Source organism: Phalaenopsis equestris, unplaced genomic scaffold (genome assembly GCF_001263595.1).
Source record: "Phalaenopsis equestris unplaced genomic scaffold, ASM126359v1 Scaffold000088, whole genome shotgun sequence".
In the NCBI taxonomy this organism is placed as follows: Eukaryota; Viridiplantae; Streptophyta; class Magnoliopsida; order Asparagales; family Orchidaceae; genus Phalaenopsis; species Phalaenopsis equestris.
In genome coordinates this window covers 1,123,081-1,142,337 of record NW_018164530.1, presented here as the reverse complement: position 1 = coordinate 1,142,337, position 19,257 = coordinate 1,123,081, and the positions used below count along the sequence as shown (strand labels likewise).

General features: G+C 38.2%; 1 protein-coding gene across 2 annotated transcripts in view; it reads left to right on the top strand.

The window, feature by feature from the left end:
• The window catches only part of LOC110019952 (long chain acyl-CoA synthetase 6, peroxisomal-like), a 120,018-nt gene that overhangs the window by 61,632 nt on the left and 39,129 nt on the right, over window positions 1-19,257 (top strand). For both annotated transcript variants that reach the window (XM_020717855.1, XM_020717854.1), the window contains exons 15-16: window positions 8,296-8,425; window positions 8,528-8,646. In XM_020717855.1, coding sequence (XP_020573514.1) covers window positions 8,296-8,425; window positions 8,528-8,646 — 249 coding nt within the window. The remainder of the gene's footprint in view (window positions 1-8,295; window positions 8,426-8,527; window positions 8,647-19,257) is intronic.

Genomic DNA, 19,257 nt, shown 5'->3' with positions numbered 1-19,257 from the left:
AAGGCCACCCTAAGGCTCGGAAAGGTCCTATAGGAATCAATTTTGGGTTTCCTCATGTCGGTTTCATCCTTCTAAGTGTTAGAAGTCGATACCGCACACGCGAAACCTCCAAAAGAGGACGGAAATAGGTCGAACTAAAACGAGGCGGGCACCACTTCTAAGGTTCTAAGATAGTCGCAGGAAGACCCCTAAGGCTAGATCCTAACTCCTACGAGGAATACTAGACCTCACGAAAATTGAGGTCAACACACGCCCCTACAACGAGCTATTTTTCTTATACTTTAAAGCAGGAAAAGCTAATTTTTCATGATATATATTGTATTTCATGCTTCAAATTCATTCAATGAGCTTAGTCACATGTCTCACCAATTATTGGATAAATTCATTATTTTGTTGATGTATTTTTAATGTTTAAAAAGGCGAGCTGTAAAAAAGAGCATGGTAATATTTGATATTTATTTTTCTTAAAAAAATATCTTTATAGTCAGAAATGATAATATTTGGTATTTATATAGGGACTAAAAGTAGGATTCCAATAAAACATTAACTTTCACAGAATACATTTACATAGTTAATTCAAATCACTGTAAAGCTTAGAATCGTTTGTAAATAAGTCAAAATTGAGCTTAGAAACCTAATTCATTGTGTAAACATCATGCACAATCTTATACAATGCCATCAGATTTTTCCTGAAAAAAAATCATATGCAGGAAACCTTTGATTGAAACATGTTGATATAATTTCGAAGTTAATATTTGTAAACATGTACATGTTCACTACTAAACCCAACCTTTATGATGAAATTTTCAACTTCATTATTGGTACACGAAAGCATAAGTATAACATGCATGCTCACTAGCAATGATGTTACCAAGTGTAATAGTTGTACTTTATTCTCCACTTTGTTAGCTCGACTCCAATATTCCCTTTGTTTTTTTTTTAATTTTTTTTTTATTTTTAAGTGAAGGGCATTCTAAAGGATTCTGGATGAATTTTTCATGGAAAAACCCTATTGAAAATTATAATTTGACTCATCCTCGTTACATGTTTTTTAAAAATTTGGACCAACATGATGCAGCCTCTTGTTCATAGAGATCCAGTTATAAATTACCTTGTATTTAACTCACATTATTAACATCATCATCACTTTTATCTTTATTCCAAACTCTTTAGGTTTTGTTTCTTGAATTCTCATCCTCCATTTACTTTTATTAATATGAGATTATGATTTATTTAGATTTGAGTTTGAGACTTTATGTGGGCACAAGCTAATGGTTAATTATCTCTCCGACATGTTAGATAACACTCTTGATTAAAAAGGTTTTTTAAATTCTTGATTAGGAGAGTTGTTTATGATACCAGAGTTAACCCAAATCACAATTGAAATGGAAATATTATTGCTGAAATTCCAATAGGTTAGAATGATGATTCTCCAAAACAATAAATAGAGGACTACAAAAATCAGAAGACACCTTAGGGCGAGGATAAGGGTAATGGATGATGGTTGGACAACAGGTTGGGGTATGATTGGAGGTGGTTGTGAGGGTAGGAGGGTTGGAAGTGGGTTTTGACAACAACTGGAAAGCCGGTGAAGCAGTTGCGGCGGCTGTCCGATAGGCTGGAGGAGTAGGCGGCAGTTCTGGGAGGATGGGAGGAGGTTATAGGAGAACTTGGAAGGTGGCTGCCGTAGAGAAGACGACAACTGACTAGAGGAGGGTTGGGGCTGCAGCTGGGAAGAAGGGGAGAGACTGCTGTGCTTGGAGTGAGGTGCAGCAAGTACGATGATAGCGACAATGAGAGTAAGGTTGCGGGTGAGAAGTAGGTCTTGGATAATCAACATCTCAGAGCTAGATACAACCAAAGCACCACTCATCCTTAGATACAACCCTAGAAGGAAAAAAAAGGTATGTCGACAGTTGTCCAAACAGATGTCTCAGCAAAAATTAAACCCTAACATAACAAACGACCTATTTATAATAAAAAAGAAAATTAGGAGGGTGGGAGACAGCTCCCAACCCTAATTAGGGCCGGTCGGTTCAACCTCCCTGTTGAACCGACACCCCCTTACCGAACCATGGGCCGGTTAAACTCTAGCATCCTCGCCCCAGTCTCCCAAGATCCCACTACAGTTTCATTCATCGAAGCTTTTGGTTTTTCGTCTACAATTCTAGCAGCTCCTGGATCTCTCTGTCGGTTGTATTGTCTCCCAAAATAATCTATGGTCGGCTCAAACTGATCTTAAGTGGGGGTAACCTGAGCTTCCTTGAACGGTGGTGGCCATGGTGGTAAGATATCGATTGTGCTATCCTGCAATGTTTCTGTTATGACAACCCCTTGTTTTGAATCAAAGTCTCGGCCCTGTCATTCTTTATCATCACCAAAATTGTTTCCACTGATGCTTCTCTACTGGCAAGGACGCCCCTATTCTTGTATTCTGCAAAAAGTAGAAGGATGATGCACTTCCCGTGGTTGGTGAAGGAGTAGGTGTTTCTGAACCCATTGTGCTGAGTCCTATGGTCATATTTCCATGGTCTCCGAAACAACAGGTGGAAGACATCCATGTGTACCATGCCATACCAAACCTGATCATGCAGATGCTGACCTGTTCGTCTGTAGCCATGTCATAGAATACGGTTGGGAGTGACTTTGAGTCCTAAGGCTCAATTTCTCCACCATTTGTGTCTACACCATGTTCTTGTTGCTTCCTCCATCGATGATGAGACTTTATACCTTCCAATTCACGGTGCAACGGGTGTAGATTTTATTGTGGTAAAGCCATTGCTGATCCAAATATCCTCAGTCTGTAGGACCCGTAAAACCACGGGCATTTCGCCCTCATCCGGTGAAAGATAATACACATTACCCTATTCTTCAGTTGTTTCTTCATCGCTAATCTCCTCGACGTCCTACTCAGTAAAGACACGACTCGGTTCGTCGGGCAACTGGCGACGATGTGCGCAAATCTATGACATCTAAAGCATTTTGGTGCGGGAACTATAATAGGCGTACTATTCTTCTCGGGCTTCTTCTCACTCTGGGTGGCTTTGTCCTTATCTGAATCAATTTTCTCAACTCTCTGAGGTGTGCTCCTGTTAGTGTCTCCAACAGCGGGTGGCTGCATGACTAATGGTGGTTGCTTGCTCTATTTCTACTATCTCTCCGCCTTCATAACTAAGGTTTGGACATCTCCGAGTGATCAACAAGGCTACTATTACGCCATGTTGCTGGTAGCGGGCTTTAGGCCTCCCATATAACAGGTTATGATGTGTTCCTCTGGTTCGATTAACTCACACTTCATTTGCAACTGATCAAACTGCGTCGTGAACTCCTCCACTGATAGGTTTCTCTGCTGCATGTGGTGGAGTGTCAGAAAAAGCTTATGACGGTAGTAACGTGGTAGGCAATATCTCTACATCTCCTTCTTTATCTTTTCTCACTTGGTAATTTTGTCACTTCTCTCTTTCTCTGCCTCTGCAAGTTTTCACGTCTTAGAGCCACTCTTTCTAAATTTGATGGTTGCTAGTTTTACCCTTTTATCTTCTGATATATTTTTGTACTCGAAGATTTTCTCAAATGACTTTAGCCATTCGATGAAGTCGTCGGGATCCATTCCTCTATCGAACTCTGGTAGATCCACTTTTATTCGAAGTCCCTATGTCCTCTTTATGTAGCGTCCTCTGATACTGGATTCCAAAGTGTCGTGGCCTTTATTCTTCATCACTGGTAGATCCACTTTTATTCGATGAAGTCGTCGGGAAGTGGTTGAAATTCTCGTCACTTTCGCCCCGTCAACTTTTCCTTCCATGATCGAGGGTTATTTTCCTTTAGGTTTCATCCTCCATGTCCTCCATGTCCGTAAGCCTCCACCGAAGTCGATGGATCTTTCAATGCATCTTTTTCCAGGTAGGCTCAAGCATGTATCTCGCTAGAGTTTAGGGTTGGGAGGTGAATGAGAGTGTGTGGCTAATTGAAGGTGTAGGAAAATAAATTTGGGGTTGCTAATTTTTGGTGGAGGAAAGAAAATTAAGGTTAGGTCAAAATTTGTTCACGGTTTGGGAGTAGGAAAGAAAATTTTTGGAGGTATCTTGAGTAGGGTCGAATGCTTGGAAATCCTATGATATGGTTGAAGTTAGGCTAGCTCAGATACTAACTGACACTGGAGTTAACCTAAACCACAACCGATACAAAAATATTATTGTTGAAATTCAAAAATGTTATAATGGTGGCCTTCAAACAGAACATTGATGACTACAAACATAAAAAGGCACCATAGGTAGATACCAGAGTTAACATAACCCGCGACAATGATAAAAAAAATATTATTAATCACGCAATCAAAGTACAAGCAAAGTTCAGCATGACAGTGGAACAAACGAAGAAACAAACAAGAAACAAGACTAGCACAATCTGTGGTAGGCCTAGAGCGAGTATCCGTAAATGTTGGTTGCGAATTTGGGCTTGCTGGTGACAAGAAAAGCGGCAGCAGGTGGTGGAGGCGTCGGGGAGGCTAACGGATGTGGGTGGTGTCCAGAAGAAGGGTTGACAACAGAAGCTGATGCTGGTGGTTATTAGAAAGGACGGAGCAGCCGATGGTGGCGGCGCAGACAAGGGTAAGGAGGACTGCTCCTGGTTGGAAGACACAACCGGAGGGGAAGGGACAACCTACTGCAAGGGGCCAGATGGCCTGCTAGAGCGGCTGCTTGGAGAGCCAGGCAGTTGCTGGGACGAGTCGGGAGGGGTGCTAGAAGGTGGTCGATGTGCAACACAACCGTGAAAAGGGTAGTCCTGTTGGGCAACAATAAGGTGGCGGCCTACTGGAGTGGTAGGTAGGCTGGATGGCAGGTTCTGGTTGCTGAATGACAGGTCTGGGGAGGTGAAACAATAGTTTGGGGCGGCCGGACAATAGTTGGAAAGGGTGGACAGTGGGTGGTAAGAAGGGGCAGCAAGTAGGAAGGCTGGACTGCAAAATGGCTAGCTGGAGAACTAGCGGGGATGACCGAAAAACGACAAAAATGGTCGGACAGCAGGCTGGGATGTTGTATGGGTGGTGGCGGTGGTGGGAGGCTGGCGGCTGAGAAGGAGGGTGGAGGGAGGGCTGAACCGGAAATGGAAGTAGATACAACACCTCAGATTAGGATATAGTTGAAGCTCCACCTCCTCGGATACATCCCCAAAAGAATTTGAACTCAGAATAATATTAAAATTGAATTCCTTGAGCAAAACTCTCACATATATATAATAGTGATTATGAATTAAAATAAATAATGTTGTAAGATAAGAAAGAAATTAAAAAGGGAAGAAATAATTAGGCAATGACTTATAATAGGTGATTAATGGGAAAAGGAAAGAAAGAATTGGAGGGAAAATGAACAAAAGGGTGGGAGTAGGGGGGGTAGTAATTCCAGCGTCCTCAGGAGGGCCGACTGGTCCAACAGAAGGCTGGACCGACCCAAGCTATAGGCCAGTTTGGCCATCCTCCTCAAGCAGCCCCGCATCATAGGGGCTAGGACGAGGGTGGTGGATGGCGGCTAGACAATAGTTAAAAGTCAGTTTTGCTATGGTTGTGAGGCAGGAGGGTTGGAAGTATGGTTCTGGCTGTCACGACTTGACGTAGGGTTTGAAATTAACCAAAATGAGAACAGACGGTCGAACGATGAAAATCAGCAACAACTTAATCTTAATATCGTTAATAATAAATTTTTTTAAGTTTTAAAGAAAATGAAGGGTGAATAATCAGTAGGACCCTATGGTATTCCAATAGAAGTGCATAAATCTGTAGGAGATTTGGAAAATTTTGGCTTACTAAATTTTTATATATTATGTTAAAAACTAAAAAGATGGCTGAGAAGTGGAGTGAGAGTATTTTGATCCTTATTTTTAAGAATGAAGAGGATGCACATGATCATTCAAATTATAGAGGATATAAGTTATTGTTTCATACGTTAAAATTTTGAGAGAGAGTAATTGAACATAGGTTATGAAGTGGTAAAAATATATCATAAATTAGTTTGGATATATGCAGGACAAGTCAATTGTGGAAGCTATACATTAATTAAGAGGTTTAATAGAGAAGTACAAAGAGAGTAAGGAGGATCTACATATCATTTTTGTTGATTTAGAAATAGCTTATGATAAGGTTCGAAGAGAAGTAATTTTGCCAGTTATGGAAAAGAAATGTGTTGTTTTGACTTGTATTCAATTTATTAAAGATATGTATACTAGAAGTGTTACTTGTGTTCAAACAGAGGGTGGATTGACCAAATATTTTCTTATTTTTGTTGGATCATGAATTGACTTTAAGCCCATATCTTTTTGCTTTAGTTATGAATGTCTTTAATGGACATTAGGAGGATGTATTTGTGTGTATGCTTTTCGCTGATGATATCCTTCTCGTGGATAAGATTAGAGTAAGAGTTACGAAAAACTTGAATTATGGAGGTAATTATGGAGGTTTGAATTATGGAGGTTAACTTTAGAGTCTAAAGGCTTTTGTTTGAGTAGATCTAAAACTGAATATATGGAATGTAATTTTAGTTGTAGTAAATTTAGTGGTGGCGTTATAACAATGAGTGATCAAGTAATTAAAAGGATTGAACGTTTTAGATATGTTGGTTCTATTATTCAAAGTGATGGTGGATGAGTGACGTTGATTAAGGAATGCATTAGGTCTTTTTTGTGATAAAAAGGTACCTGTTAGACTTAAAGAAAAATTTTATAAGATGGTGGTGAGACCTGTGCTGCTTTATGTTACATAATGTTTGTATATACGAGAGAAACATAAAATTAATTTAAGTATTATTGAGATGAGAATGCCTAGATGGATGAGTGGCTTTACACTTAGGTGGCTTTACACTTAGAGAAACGAAATGATTATATTTGTGAAAGGGTTGGTGTAGCTTCAGTGGTGACAAGATTAGAGAGACTCATCTTAGATGATTTGGTCGAATTAAATATCGACCATCTGATGATCTTGTTGGGAGAGTAGATGGCGTGGTCAAAATTGTTACTGAAATTTGGTGAGCTATGAAGGAAATTTGAGATTCTAGCTGGTTCTATGCATCAAAACTACCCTGCGCCTCATTTGATCATGAAAACATGTATGTCTTGAGAAGCTTGATTGGCAAATTAGCGATGAGTGAAAATTTTTTGACGAACGTTCTGTAAATTGAAGTCAACTCATGAAACTGATGCACCTAAGTAAATGATTATGGTTTGAGCCAGTTCACAATTGGCTCTATACTAATTGGATCTATTTCAATGCCAATTGCTCAAACAATGTATCCTAGGAAGCACGTCCGTGACGTCGGAAAATGACATTTCCTTGGAAGGCCATATAATAAAAATTAACCAAGTTGTATGAATAAAAAGATGACGAGTTCTGTGTTCGGAGTACTGGGGGAGTTGCCTTGAAAAATGTGCTTTATTTAGGCATTCTTTTTGTATTATGTTGACATTCATTGCATATCCTATTCAAAAATTAAAGATAGTAATTGGTTACCATTTCAAATTTTCCAAATCACATGTTCCATTTTGTGAAAGATGAGGTATAGCAGTTTACCATATTAGTTGCTCATTCTAGGCTAGTATTTTCCTTTTTTTTCTATTTTTTTAATCTACTTATTTTGAATTGTCTATGTTTTGTTTGTGAACTATGTTAACATAGTTCTCATATTTTTCCATTGATCTAGTTATTATGATGCAGTCAAATAGGAAAAAAAATGAGAACAAGAAATCAAGTTTTTTTTGTCAGGATGGTTTTCAAATTCATTGATGCTGCTTTGATAAGTGCAATAAAAATTTTAATTGATTACCTATATATTACACTAAGTTCAAGGCAAATTCATTTGCTTTTAGAGCTATCCTAATCAATATTTATTCTAGATATCTTAATACAAAATTTTCCCATCTAAATATTTAGCATCTTTTGTTTTTCGTCCATATTCCGTGAGGCCTCCAAAGTACATCTTTGACATGATATTTTGTGACAGTGGATAGTTTTCTTCTTCGTGAATAGGATACTACTTGATTTTTGGATTTTTTTTATTCATGTATTTTTTCTTTGACGAATATTTATCTGTGTAGCGGGATTGAAAGAAATTTATGGAGGATGTTCAATTTATTACATATTCTATTGACTAATTGCGCATGAAAAAGTGATTTTGTTTGTTTTATACATAGTTTTCCTTTTGTTTAAAAAAAGGAAAAAAACCATGTTTTTTTAATTATGTTATCAATTTCTTAAAGAATCATTTATATTATATTTTAATAATTGGTTATTTTATGCAATTTTCTCAGGGAAAAAACCATCTCCAATCTGGGATAGATTGGTATTCAACAAAATTAAGGACAAACTTGGAGGCCAGATTCGATTAATGTGTTCAGGGGCCTCACCATTATCTCCAGATGTTTTGGAATTTCTTAAAATGTATACACTTTGAACCTCTTTTATGTTTGGCTTATTTTTTGTGAAGTGTTATTATAGGACATCTTGTCTTACAACAACTCTTATTTTTGCAAATTCATGCAGATGCTTTGGGGGCCGTATCATCGAAGGCTATGGGATGACAGAGACATCTTGTGTAATAAGTAATATGGATGAGGATGACACCTTAGTTGGTCATGTTGGTTCGCCAAACCCGGCTTGTGGTTAGCATTATTCAAATTTCTCTCGGCACATTAATGATTTGAATGTGTTGTTTGCATTTGACCCCTTTAATTTCTAGTATAACATTATAGCTGTTTTGGATAACAGAAATCATGTTAATGAGTGATTTAGCATACTGCGTTAACTGCTTTGGAAAAGCTGCCCCTTTAAGCCTTCCTAGTGTAGAATAACTTGAGGGTTGGTTTTCTTTAGGTAGATTGAATACAGTTAATTAAATTTCCCATATTATTATATAGATCACAGTTTATTTAGATATAAGATTCAGACTGTCTATAGGCGTAAACTCATATAGTTAATAGCCCTGGAGGATACTCTGAATTAAGAATGTATCTTAGGCTAGAACATTTAGGCTTAAATTTGGTTAAATGGGTGATGGTTGGAAATATGGAGGTAGATTAAACCAAGATCCCATGATTTTGTTATTCTATGTTTTCTAGTTGATTCAATTTGCCAATATTAGAGGACTTTTGAGTTGTATTGTTTATTGAGCTTGATTAACCGTAGTTTCCCTCCTCTCAAGTATCCCAAGTAAATCGATTTAGAAGTGTTTGTACAAGATGTAATTTCGACGTTGACGCTACTTGTTCACTGCCATGGGGTTTCTCATACCGATTTGATTGAATGGTTTTCAAAGGGCTCATGGGACAAAAATGCTATACATGACCATTAAGGGCTCATGGTCATGTCATGACCATAAATTGTTTTTAGTTTGACTTCGAGAGATGTTGGAATTTGATTGGTTTAATAAGCAACCTCAGACTAGCTCAACTTTTTGTCTACGTGGTGCCTTGACTAAATTTTAGTTGTGGACCTTAGTCCAATAGACCATGGATAGGATCATAGGGCCACTCATGGTGGAATTCTTGTTCTTTTCACTATGAAAAGATTTACATTACCATTTTGACTGAACTGCTAAAAGGTATGAGGCATGATTAATTGTGGTTCATAAATATGACCAACAATAGCTTAGTTCTAGCATAAATGATTTGATTTTAGAAGAATGAACCTTAGTTTACTCTATGGGGTGGATGTCTTAGCATGTTGGATTTTGGTTTTATGTTTATGTCGTTTGTTGTGGCACTCTTTTATTATGTTATCGTTTTTATATCACTCATTGGACGTAGGATAGTCTTTAAGGGTTAATCTTTTGCCACAAAAATTAGCATAAGCATGACAGAATATTTTGATGTTTTCACAAGTTGCTTTGAGCACGGAGCTCTAAATAAGCCTTTGTTTTATGCTAGATTTTGGTTTATTTCAACTAAATAGCTTTGGTATGAGATTAGTTAAAGTCTAGTTTGGTGTTCTTTAGGTAGACCTAAGTAGCCTTTGATTTACCAAATTTGTTGTCTTTGAGTAGATAAAATTTGGGGTGCTTTGATAGCCATGAGTTTGTTCTGCTGATTTATTTTTTAAAGGCGAGGCTTAAATGCCAAAGAAAGGTCCATCAAAATTTAACTGTCACAGTGTTGACCTCATTTTTGAGGTCATTTCTTTTTCTAGGATCCTAGGATCTAGCTCTAGGAGTTCCTATTGATCGTCTTAGAAAACTAGAATTATGACCTACCCTTTTAGAAATTCTAACCACTTATTATTTTTCTTTGATATCTAGCATTTTTGGCACAAGACCATCGTCTTATGAACGAGCGGTTATGGGCTATTTTGTGAAGACTCAAGGGAAAAGTTCCTAATAGGACTCCAAGCCTTAGGAAAACATCGTCATGACCTTTTCGTCACATACATACACCAAATGCACAAAATTCATTGAATTGCACGAAATCGGACTTCAATTAAGCCTAAAGGACGGGTGAAAATGCGAGCTTCTCCGGATGACCTTCGACAATAAATTGGACTGCGCCAACGCGTCCGGGACACCAATTTTGGTAGGAAATGACACCCATATTGTTATATTTTCGACGAGAAAATTGACATGCAAATCGATAAATTTGTCAAAATGACCTCCTACGGCGAAACGGACCGTGCCAGTGCGTCCAGAACGTCAGAATTACCTAAAAAGGACATCCAATTTGCAATGATTTCACACATAAATTAAAATGTGCAAATTAAATTTTTACTTTAAAAATTAAGTATTTTCATACTTATTTTTTTTAATTATATAATATTTATAAAACCCTAATCTCTATTTTCCCTTCTCCCGCACGATTAAACTCTCCATTAGATCGGTCTTGCGCTCGTCTCATCTCCCTCTCGTCCGTGCCCGTGCCCTAGCTCCTCCAATCGACCGCACCGAAGCCGATCAAGCGGCGCCATGGCTCGCCTTCTTCTCCTCACACACGGCATTCCGCTGCCTTTCGCGCACGCGGCTCGTCTCCTCGAGCTCTGCTCGACCGAGCAGTCATCCAACTGCGAAGTTCCACCTGGCCGACTCTTCCTCTACCCTAGGCTGCATTTCCTCTTGCCTTAAATCATTCTCATCCTCTCCCTTTACCTGATTTGCTGACCAAGGAGGCTGGTAGGTGGTTGCTTTGCTCCTTTCTCTGCTATAAAAACCCCACTTGGGGAGGGTTTTGAGTTTGGCCGAAAATTTTGAAGAGAGTGGAGGTGCTGCCGAAATTTTCTCTTAAAATTTTCTTTGATTTGTTCATTACCTGTGTGTTTGAGACCTTCTTGGAAATGCTGTGGGGAACTTTCAAGGCTGAAGTTTCGGTGGAGCTTACTTCCTTTCTGGAACTTTTGTTTTGGGTTTTCTTGCTTTCATCATTTCTGATTTAGTGGTCAGTTGAGGTAAGCTCCTTATAATTTTCCTCTTCTTTGGCAGTTTGGTTATGACAAATTTCGTATCATGGGAGCTCTTCTTCTTATTCTTTTCATAACTATGAACTTGCAAAAATATGAGAAGTGTGATACCCTCTCTTATGTGAAGATTTGAAAGTTACTGCTTGGAATTCGGGAGTCTTGCTAGTTTGTTTTGGAGAACTCTTGATGCATGTCACGTAATTCCTATGCTTTTACACTTCTTTCATTTGAATTTTAATCATTTACATGCATGCCATGCAATTCTTATATACCTACAAATTTAGCACATGAGTTTTGATAAAATTCTTCCAAGATTTGTATTTTCTAAAATTTTCAAGGACACTTTTCTTATGGGATTTAAAGTACTCTTTTGTTGATGTTCAATACTTGTACCTTTGGTGTCCGATTTGCAAAAAGATATGGAACTTTCAGTGGTTAATTTGTAAAATTCAGAGACCGTTAGTACTCAATTTGCAAAAATCTGAAATCGTTGGGTGGTCTTGGAATGCATTTTATTCTTTTAGAAATATATATGGAAAAACATATTTGGGGACTGCCTCTATTACCTTCGTTGCTTGAAATGTTTGAAAGTAAGAACTGCATGTTGAAAATTATTTTATGTATTGGAAAAGATGCATTTGGGGCTTATGTTTCGTTCCTCTTGTTGCCCCTTGATAAAATACATGCAGGAAATTATGTTTATGAGATGAAAAATGTATGTGGAGCTCATATATTGCTTCTCTTGCTGTCCCTTGATTAAATACATGCATGAAATTATGTTTATGAGCTAAAAAATGTATTTGGAGCTAATATATTGCTTCTCTTGCTGTCCCTTGATAAAATACATGCAAGAAATTATGTTTATGAGCTGGAAAATGTATTTGGAGCTCATATATTGCTTTTCTTGCTGTCCCTTAATAAAATACATGCTGTAAATTATTTTATGAGTTGGAAAAATGTGTTTGGGGTTCATTTCATGCTTCTCTTGCTGCCTCTTACTAGAGTATATGCCGAAAATTGTTTTATGTCTATGGAAAGATATGTTTGGGGGCTCATTTCACACTTTTTATTTTGCCCCATGTATTGGACTAGGTTTGCCCTTTTCTTGGGCTCGGTTTTGGCTTCATGGAATCTGATTTTTATGGCTTTGTTTTGACTCATTTAGTGAGTTCGATTTACCTGAAATATTTCTCTGTTTTTTTTACTCCCTTTCGCTGGATTCGGTTCTGTTCATTTGCTGGACTCAATTTGCCCATTTTCTTGGCCACGGTTTGGTGACTGTTTTTGCTCCTCTCCCTAGTTTTACGTGTGAGGTTGTTTGTGAGCTGAATGGAATTGGTATGGGGAGGGCGGTTGAAAATTTGGGAACTTTCCCTATGAATTATTCTCTTTTGCTTTGTGACAGATGAAAAGTTTTTGAAACTTTATTTCAAGAAATTATAAATTTGATATAAATTGAATTCATGAGGGGTTTAGAAATATGCAATATTGACATTTGGAAAAGATATCCTTCTCGGGATTGATCCGACCATTTCCTTTTAATTGATCCGACCATTTCCTTGATCCGACCATTTCCTTTTAACGAATTTAAACGTTTTAGACCGATACATTCATGATTTCGTTTTAATCTTTATTGATTCAACTTTGTTTTAAAAATGGATCGGTCTCCTTTTCGTTTATTTTATTTTATTTAACGGTTAAGTTAAAAATGAGAATTTTCGATTTAATTATATTAAAAAATGATTCATAATCTTAAGGGAAATATGAGGGAAAAAGAAAGAGAGAGAAAATTAAAGATAAGATTTTTATCTTCGAGACGATAAAACCTAAAAGGGAATAGAATAGTGAACCATCTACCGTTTCTTTTTGTATATGAAAGATAAAACTGTAAATTGGAAGAATATTTGGGGGTTCGAAGAAAGTGAGAGTTTAGGTAACAATTAGGGACATGGATTAAAAGATCATTAGACTTACATTTAGGTCCCTTAAGCTTTGAATCAACTTAAATCCAACTACCCTAACTAGGTTTGAAGCACACTTCACAACCCTTTTGCCAAAGCTATAAGTTTACCCTTTAGGTTTTAGGAGCCTGATGATGAGCTAAGCTTAATCTAAAGATGTTTAAGGGTTAGTTGAAAGGACACTTAACTGAGGTTAGACACTTTGGAACCACTTCAGACCCAGATTAAAGTATAGACTTCCTAGATCTTAGGAGCACACCCTGAGAGAGTCCATCATCCTAATGTTCAAATGATCCTAAGAAGCCAGACACCTGACCCCAGTTCATGAGATAACTAGGACACTAGGCACGAGGGTGCACTAGATTGTGATTCATGACTGATTTAATTAGATTAAATAATGAAATTCTTATCTTAACTTGACCAAAACTGAAACTCAATGCTCCGGGATTTGAGTTTGTCTTACACTCAAATCCTCCTGGCAATTGGGGACATTCCAATATCACATATGAATTTCCTATTCTTGGTCCTTTATATGTGATATTGCATTTTATTTTATTTGATTGTCTTTTTCCTACAATTTACCTGTTTCTGTTAAGTCTTTTTCAGGTCATACTTTCCTCTTTTACACAGCGCATAATAGCTAAATTTAAAGGAGCAATGAATCCCTCAGGTGTACAAGTTTAATTTATATTACAACATTCTATCTCAAAGCATGTTATGTTATTTTCATAGCCTGTTATATTATTTTCTCAGCATATTATACTGTCTTTCCTCTTTTCTGTACAATACATTGTTACTTTTCTTTCACACTGCATGCTTAGTTATTTTGATACGCTATGTCTTAGTATAGAATAACCTAGTGGTTAGGTGCCTTTTCAAAACTCAAACTAAACCAGGAGGTGCTACTACGAAGAGTTTGGAGCAAACATCGTGGGCAGCACGACGAAAAACAATTTCAAGATGGATTTGCAACAGCAAAAACATTAAAACACATCACACAAACATCTTCACATCGCCTATCACTTCATTTAGTTTAAATAACAACCCATATGATCACCCTTCAAGCTTTTGCACAATTTTGTTGTGTAATTATAAGTCCTAACACTTTAGGATTCCGAGGTTACCATGCGGTACGACGTAAATCCTCATATCTTTTTAGGCTATTTGCACAGTTCGATATTGTGTAAACATAAGTCCTAAATCTTAAATAATTTGCAGGATTGAAATATCAAATAAGCATCAATTCAAAGACATAAAGCCGAACATTAGGATAGTTGGGATATCCTTAGGGTTTCCCCTAGATCTGTGATATCCCATACTTTTTTTCCCTTTGGATTCCTTAAATAATTGTTTCTATTTTGAGCCATTCTCATTTGATTTTCACATGTCCAATCGTGAAAACCTAAACTTTGAAATCTTGAAAGCAAAATCACTTGATCTTAATCGAGAGTTTTCTTAAGTGACCTACAGTCATTTAAGATGTAATTAACTATAGGGGCTTGCCTCTATAGGGAACCTGAAACCCAGATAAAATAAACCGTATCTAATTTTTTATGTTAGGTAGGGGAACTTGTTGGCCTTTTTGTAAAATATTTCGCAGATCAAAATAAATGTCAAAAATTCGTTAGTCTAGGTGATTGAATCCCTATTACAAGTGATATATTTATTTCTTCGGAATAAGTGTATTACCTGTAGTATTGTATTCAATCATTTAAACTATTTAAAATATGAGACCCGTTTGGTCTCACCTATTTTAAAATTAAAATATTACTTTTAAAAAAATAATAAAGGGTTATATTCATATTTAAATTATTTTTAAAAATCACAAAATCATCAATTTTTCAAATCACAAAAGTTAAAAACGGCCGACACACAACTTTCCAAGGCTTCCTAGGAGTTGATTTGATTTGATTATAATCAGTTTGCTGATTTAAGGTGGGTATATTAAGCTTCAAAACCATAGGGATATGCCTTGGAATTTGGCACAGTTTTAGATTTTTCTTGATTCATTTTTTCAAGAACTTGGTCCAGAGTTATATTAGGGAAGGTTGAGGCTTGTATTTTTATTGAGGCTTGTATTTTTATTCGGTAAGGCCAGGTGTAGCCACTATCCATAAGGAGGCCTATGGGTTGGGTGATACCAGAGTTTACCTAAAGCTCGACATAAATGAAATATTATTGCTTGAATTCAAAGGTTATAACGATGATTCCTCAAAATAAGAATAAAACTACACAAAACACACAAACGGTCCTCTAGGGTGAGAGCGACAAAGGTGGACACTTTCTGGGCAGTAGTCGTGTGAACGATGGAAGGAGCTGGAGGTACAAACATCTTGTCTCTGCCAAAATGTCCAACCAGTCCTCCACTGTGGCTCTCCTGAACAACAGCTTCTCTCAGTGAGCATCTAGGAATGCACAATTTACACTAGTAGAACAAGTAGCCATCGGATCTGCAGTACTGTTTGGTAGGCTTCTCCTGATACTTCTCCCATATCTCCTTGATGTCTTCGTCTTCCTCATACAAGCCCTTTAAAATCTCAAAACCCATAACTAGAGTCTGCATCAACGTGATTAACAGGTGAGCATGACTCAATGCGTCTGCTACGCGGTTTTGGCTCATTGCCTTGTGTTTATGTACAAACTCGAATGACGCTAGAAACTCAACCAAAGTTGTATGTCGGCGCTTCAACTTACTGTGGTTGTTCAAGAATTTCAAGGCTACGTGGTCTGTGAATAATGTGAGCTCACTTGTCAGTAGGTAGTGGCTCTGGTGCTCTAGAGCTGTCACAATAGCACAAAACTCTTTTTCATACATTGAGTATTTCTTCCTAGAATCATTCAGCTTCTCGCTGAAATGGTGATGGGGTGACCTCCCTGGCTCAACACTGCTCCTTTTTCCACGCCGGATGCGTCACACTCTACCTTGAACAACTGGTTGAAGTCTGTTAATACCAAGACTGGCGCCTGGGTCACCTTTTCCTTGAGTGTCTTGAAGCTATTTTGAGATGCCTCTGTCCATTGGAATTCATCTCCCTTCAGAGGTTCTGTCAGCAGGGCGGTGATAGTACTGAAGCTCCCAATGAATCACATGTAAAACAACACTAGTCCTAGAAACCGTCTCAGCTTGATGAATGTTGTACGACCCAACTCACAATAACCTTGATTTTTGTCGAATCCATCTGAATGCCCGAACTAGAAAAGATATAACACAAAAAACATACTTGATCTGGCATGAAGCGACACTTCTTAGAATGAGCATATAACTTCTCTGTGCACAACACCTCGAATACTGTGCTCGTGTGCTGTAAATGTTCCTCCTCAAACTAGACCACCATAAGTCTCACAATGTACGCACGGAGTATTTGATTCATTATCTTCATAAAAGTACTGGGCACATTTGATAAGCTGAAGGTCTTAATGGTCCATTCGTATTAACCATTTTGTATCTTGAATGTGGTCTTCCACTTATCTCCTTGCCTCAACTGGATCAGGTAATACCCATTGTGTAAGTCTGTCTTGTAAAAGACGGTGGTTCCATGTAACTAGTCAAAGAGATCATCTAGGTTAAGTATGAGAAATAGTATTTGATGGTAATTTAGTTGATGACCCTGCTGTGAATACACATTTGCCAAGAACCATTCTTTGTTACTATTAGGGCTAGGATAATACATGGACTGGTACTCTCTTTGACCAATTCTCTCACGACGAGATCCTGTAACTATCGTTGCAAGTCCTCGTACTCTGCAACCTCAATCTGTAGGTGGGCCGGTTCATCAACATTGACCCAGGTATAAGATCTACGACATGTTGAATGTCCCTCAGTGGCGATAGTCCCTCTGGAAACTGTTGGTCGTCACATCCTGGAAGTACTGTAGTTATGGCTATAGTATTACTGGTATCACTCTCCTACTTCATTCCCTCTTGTAGGATTAATGCGAGTGCCACTAAAGTATCTCAAACTGATTGCATGAAGGTGGCCCTTGGGACTAGCACCTCCTTTCTGTCGCCTACGCCTCTGCATCCTTAACTAGTAACAACACAATGCGTTTCCCATCCTTCTTAAATGTGTACGTATTCTTGAAGTTGTCGTGCTGAGTCTTGTGGGTAAACTGCGAAGACCTCCCTAACAGAATATGTCATGCGCCCATCGGAATCAAGTCGTAGTTCACTTGCTCTTGTAACTTTTCTCTAATTGAAAATTTGACCAAGCACTGCTGATCCACCCATATCTTATCACCCTTCTTCAACTTGGTAAGGGATTATGACCAGGGATGTTTTTATGTGGACAATCCCAATTTCTTCACCGTCAGTGTGGGGACCACATTTTCACAACTATCGGTGTTGATGATCAAGCTACAAACCATGCCTTTTACTGTGCACTTGGTGCAACTGTGCTTCAACCACGATTGTTCTCGTTTCGGCTCTGACCACGAACTCTTCGTATGATTAACAAATCTCCTTTGCCCCCTGAAGCTAAAGTTCTTCCCTGGACTATTCTCTGAGTCCTCGTCCGCCACCTTCTAGACGACGCACTGATCCGTGAATGTGACATCTCTGCTTGTTGGACAGCTGGCCGCGACACCTAAAACTTTTTTTGACTAGTACTATACTGGAAGAGCTATCATTCTTCAAATTTTTTTCACTCTGATTTGTCTTGTCATGCCCCTTTCTTATCTTGCTAGTTCTTTTTAAGGTACCTTTGTTGGTCGCAATAGTGAAGATTGTTGCTTGCTTTGTTTTTTGTTATCTTTCTACATTCAAGGGTAGAGTTTGAACATCTCCAAGTTTTTAGTATGGCTGTAACTGCACAACATTGCTAATAGCTGGTTTCAGAACTCCCAGGTACTAGGTTATAATGTGCTCCTTTGGCTCGATCAACTCGCATTTCATTTATAATTGATTGAACTAAGTTGTGAATTCCTCCTGCTGTTGCAGGTTATGGAGTCTCAGAAACATGTCTTAGCGGTAATGAGGTGGAAGGTATTTCCTCTGCTTTACTTTCTTCATCTTTTCCCACACGATAATCTTATCAATGCCTGTTCTCTTCCTGTTTTTATAAGTTCTCCCATAAAAAGAAGCACTCTTTTTCAATTTGATAACTGCTAATTTCACCCGCTTATCCTCTGACACATCTTTATATTCGAAGATTGTTTCAACTGATTGTTGTCAGTTAATATAGTGTTATGGATCCATACCTCCATCAAACTTTAATAGATCTATTTTGATGTCGAAGTCCCTATTTCACGCCTTATGTGGGCTCTTCTTTAGGCCTTCTCTAATATTGAATTTCGAAGCGGCGTGGCCGGTTTTCCTTGTCGCTGATGTCTTTCTTGTGGAAGGGATTTAGATCTTTGTTCCTATCTCCCATTTGACTCTTTTGATCACGGTCGAGGGTAATCTCTCCTTGGGTTCTTTATCGATTTCGATAAGCCTCTGTTGAAGCCGACGGATCACCCTTTGTATCTCATCCTGAGTAGTTTCTGGCATTTAACTCCGTGGTGGCATGGTTAGGGTTTGGGTTTGAATGGGTTGGTTGTGGGTAGAAAAGAAAAAACAAATTGACGGAGGAAACCCTAGAACAAAACTAGGGTTAGACTAGTTCTGATACCAAATGATACCGGAGTTAACTTAAACCACCAAAGAAATGAAATATTATTGTTGGAATTCAATGGTTACAATGAAGGCTACTCAAAATAAGAACAAAATAGTACAAAACAAAAATTGTCCTCTAGGATGTGAGTCACGGGGTGGATTGCTCGGGGTGATGCAGCAATAGCTCGAGGATTGGAGAGGGCTGAGGGACTGGAAAGGGTTGGAGGGAACTGCGACAGGGTCTAGAAGGTTGCGAAGGGTTGTAGCAGGTCTGGAGGGGGG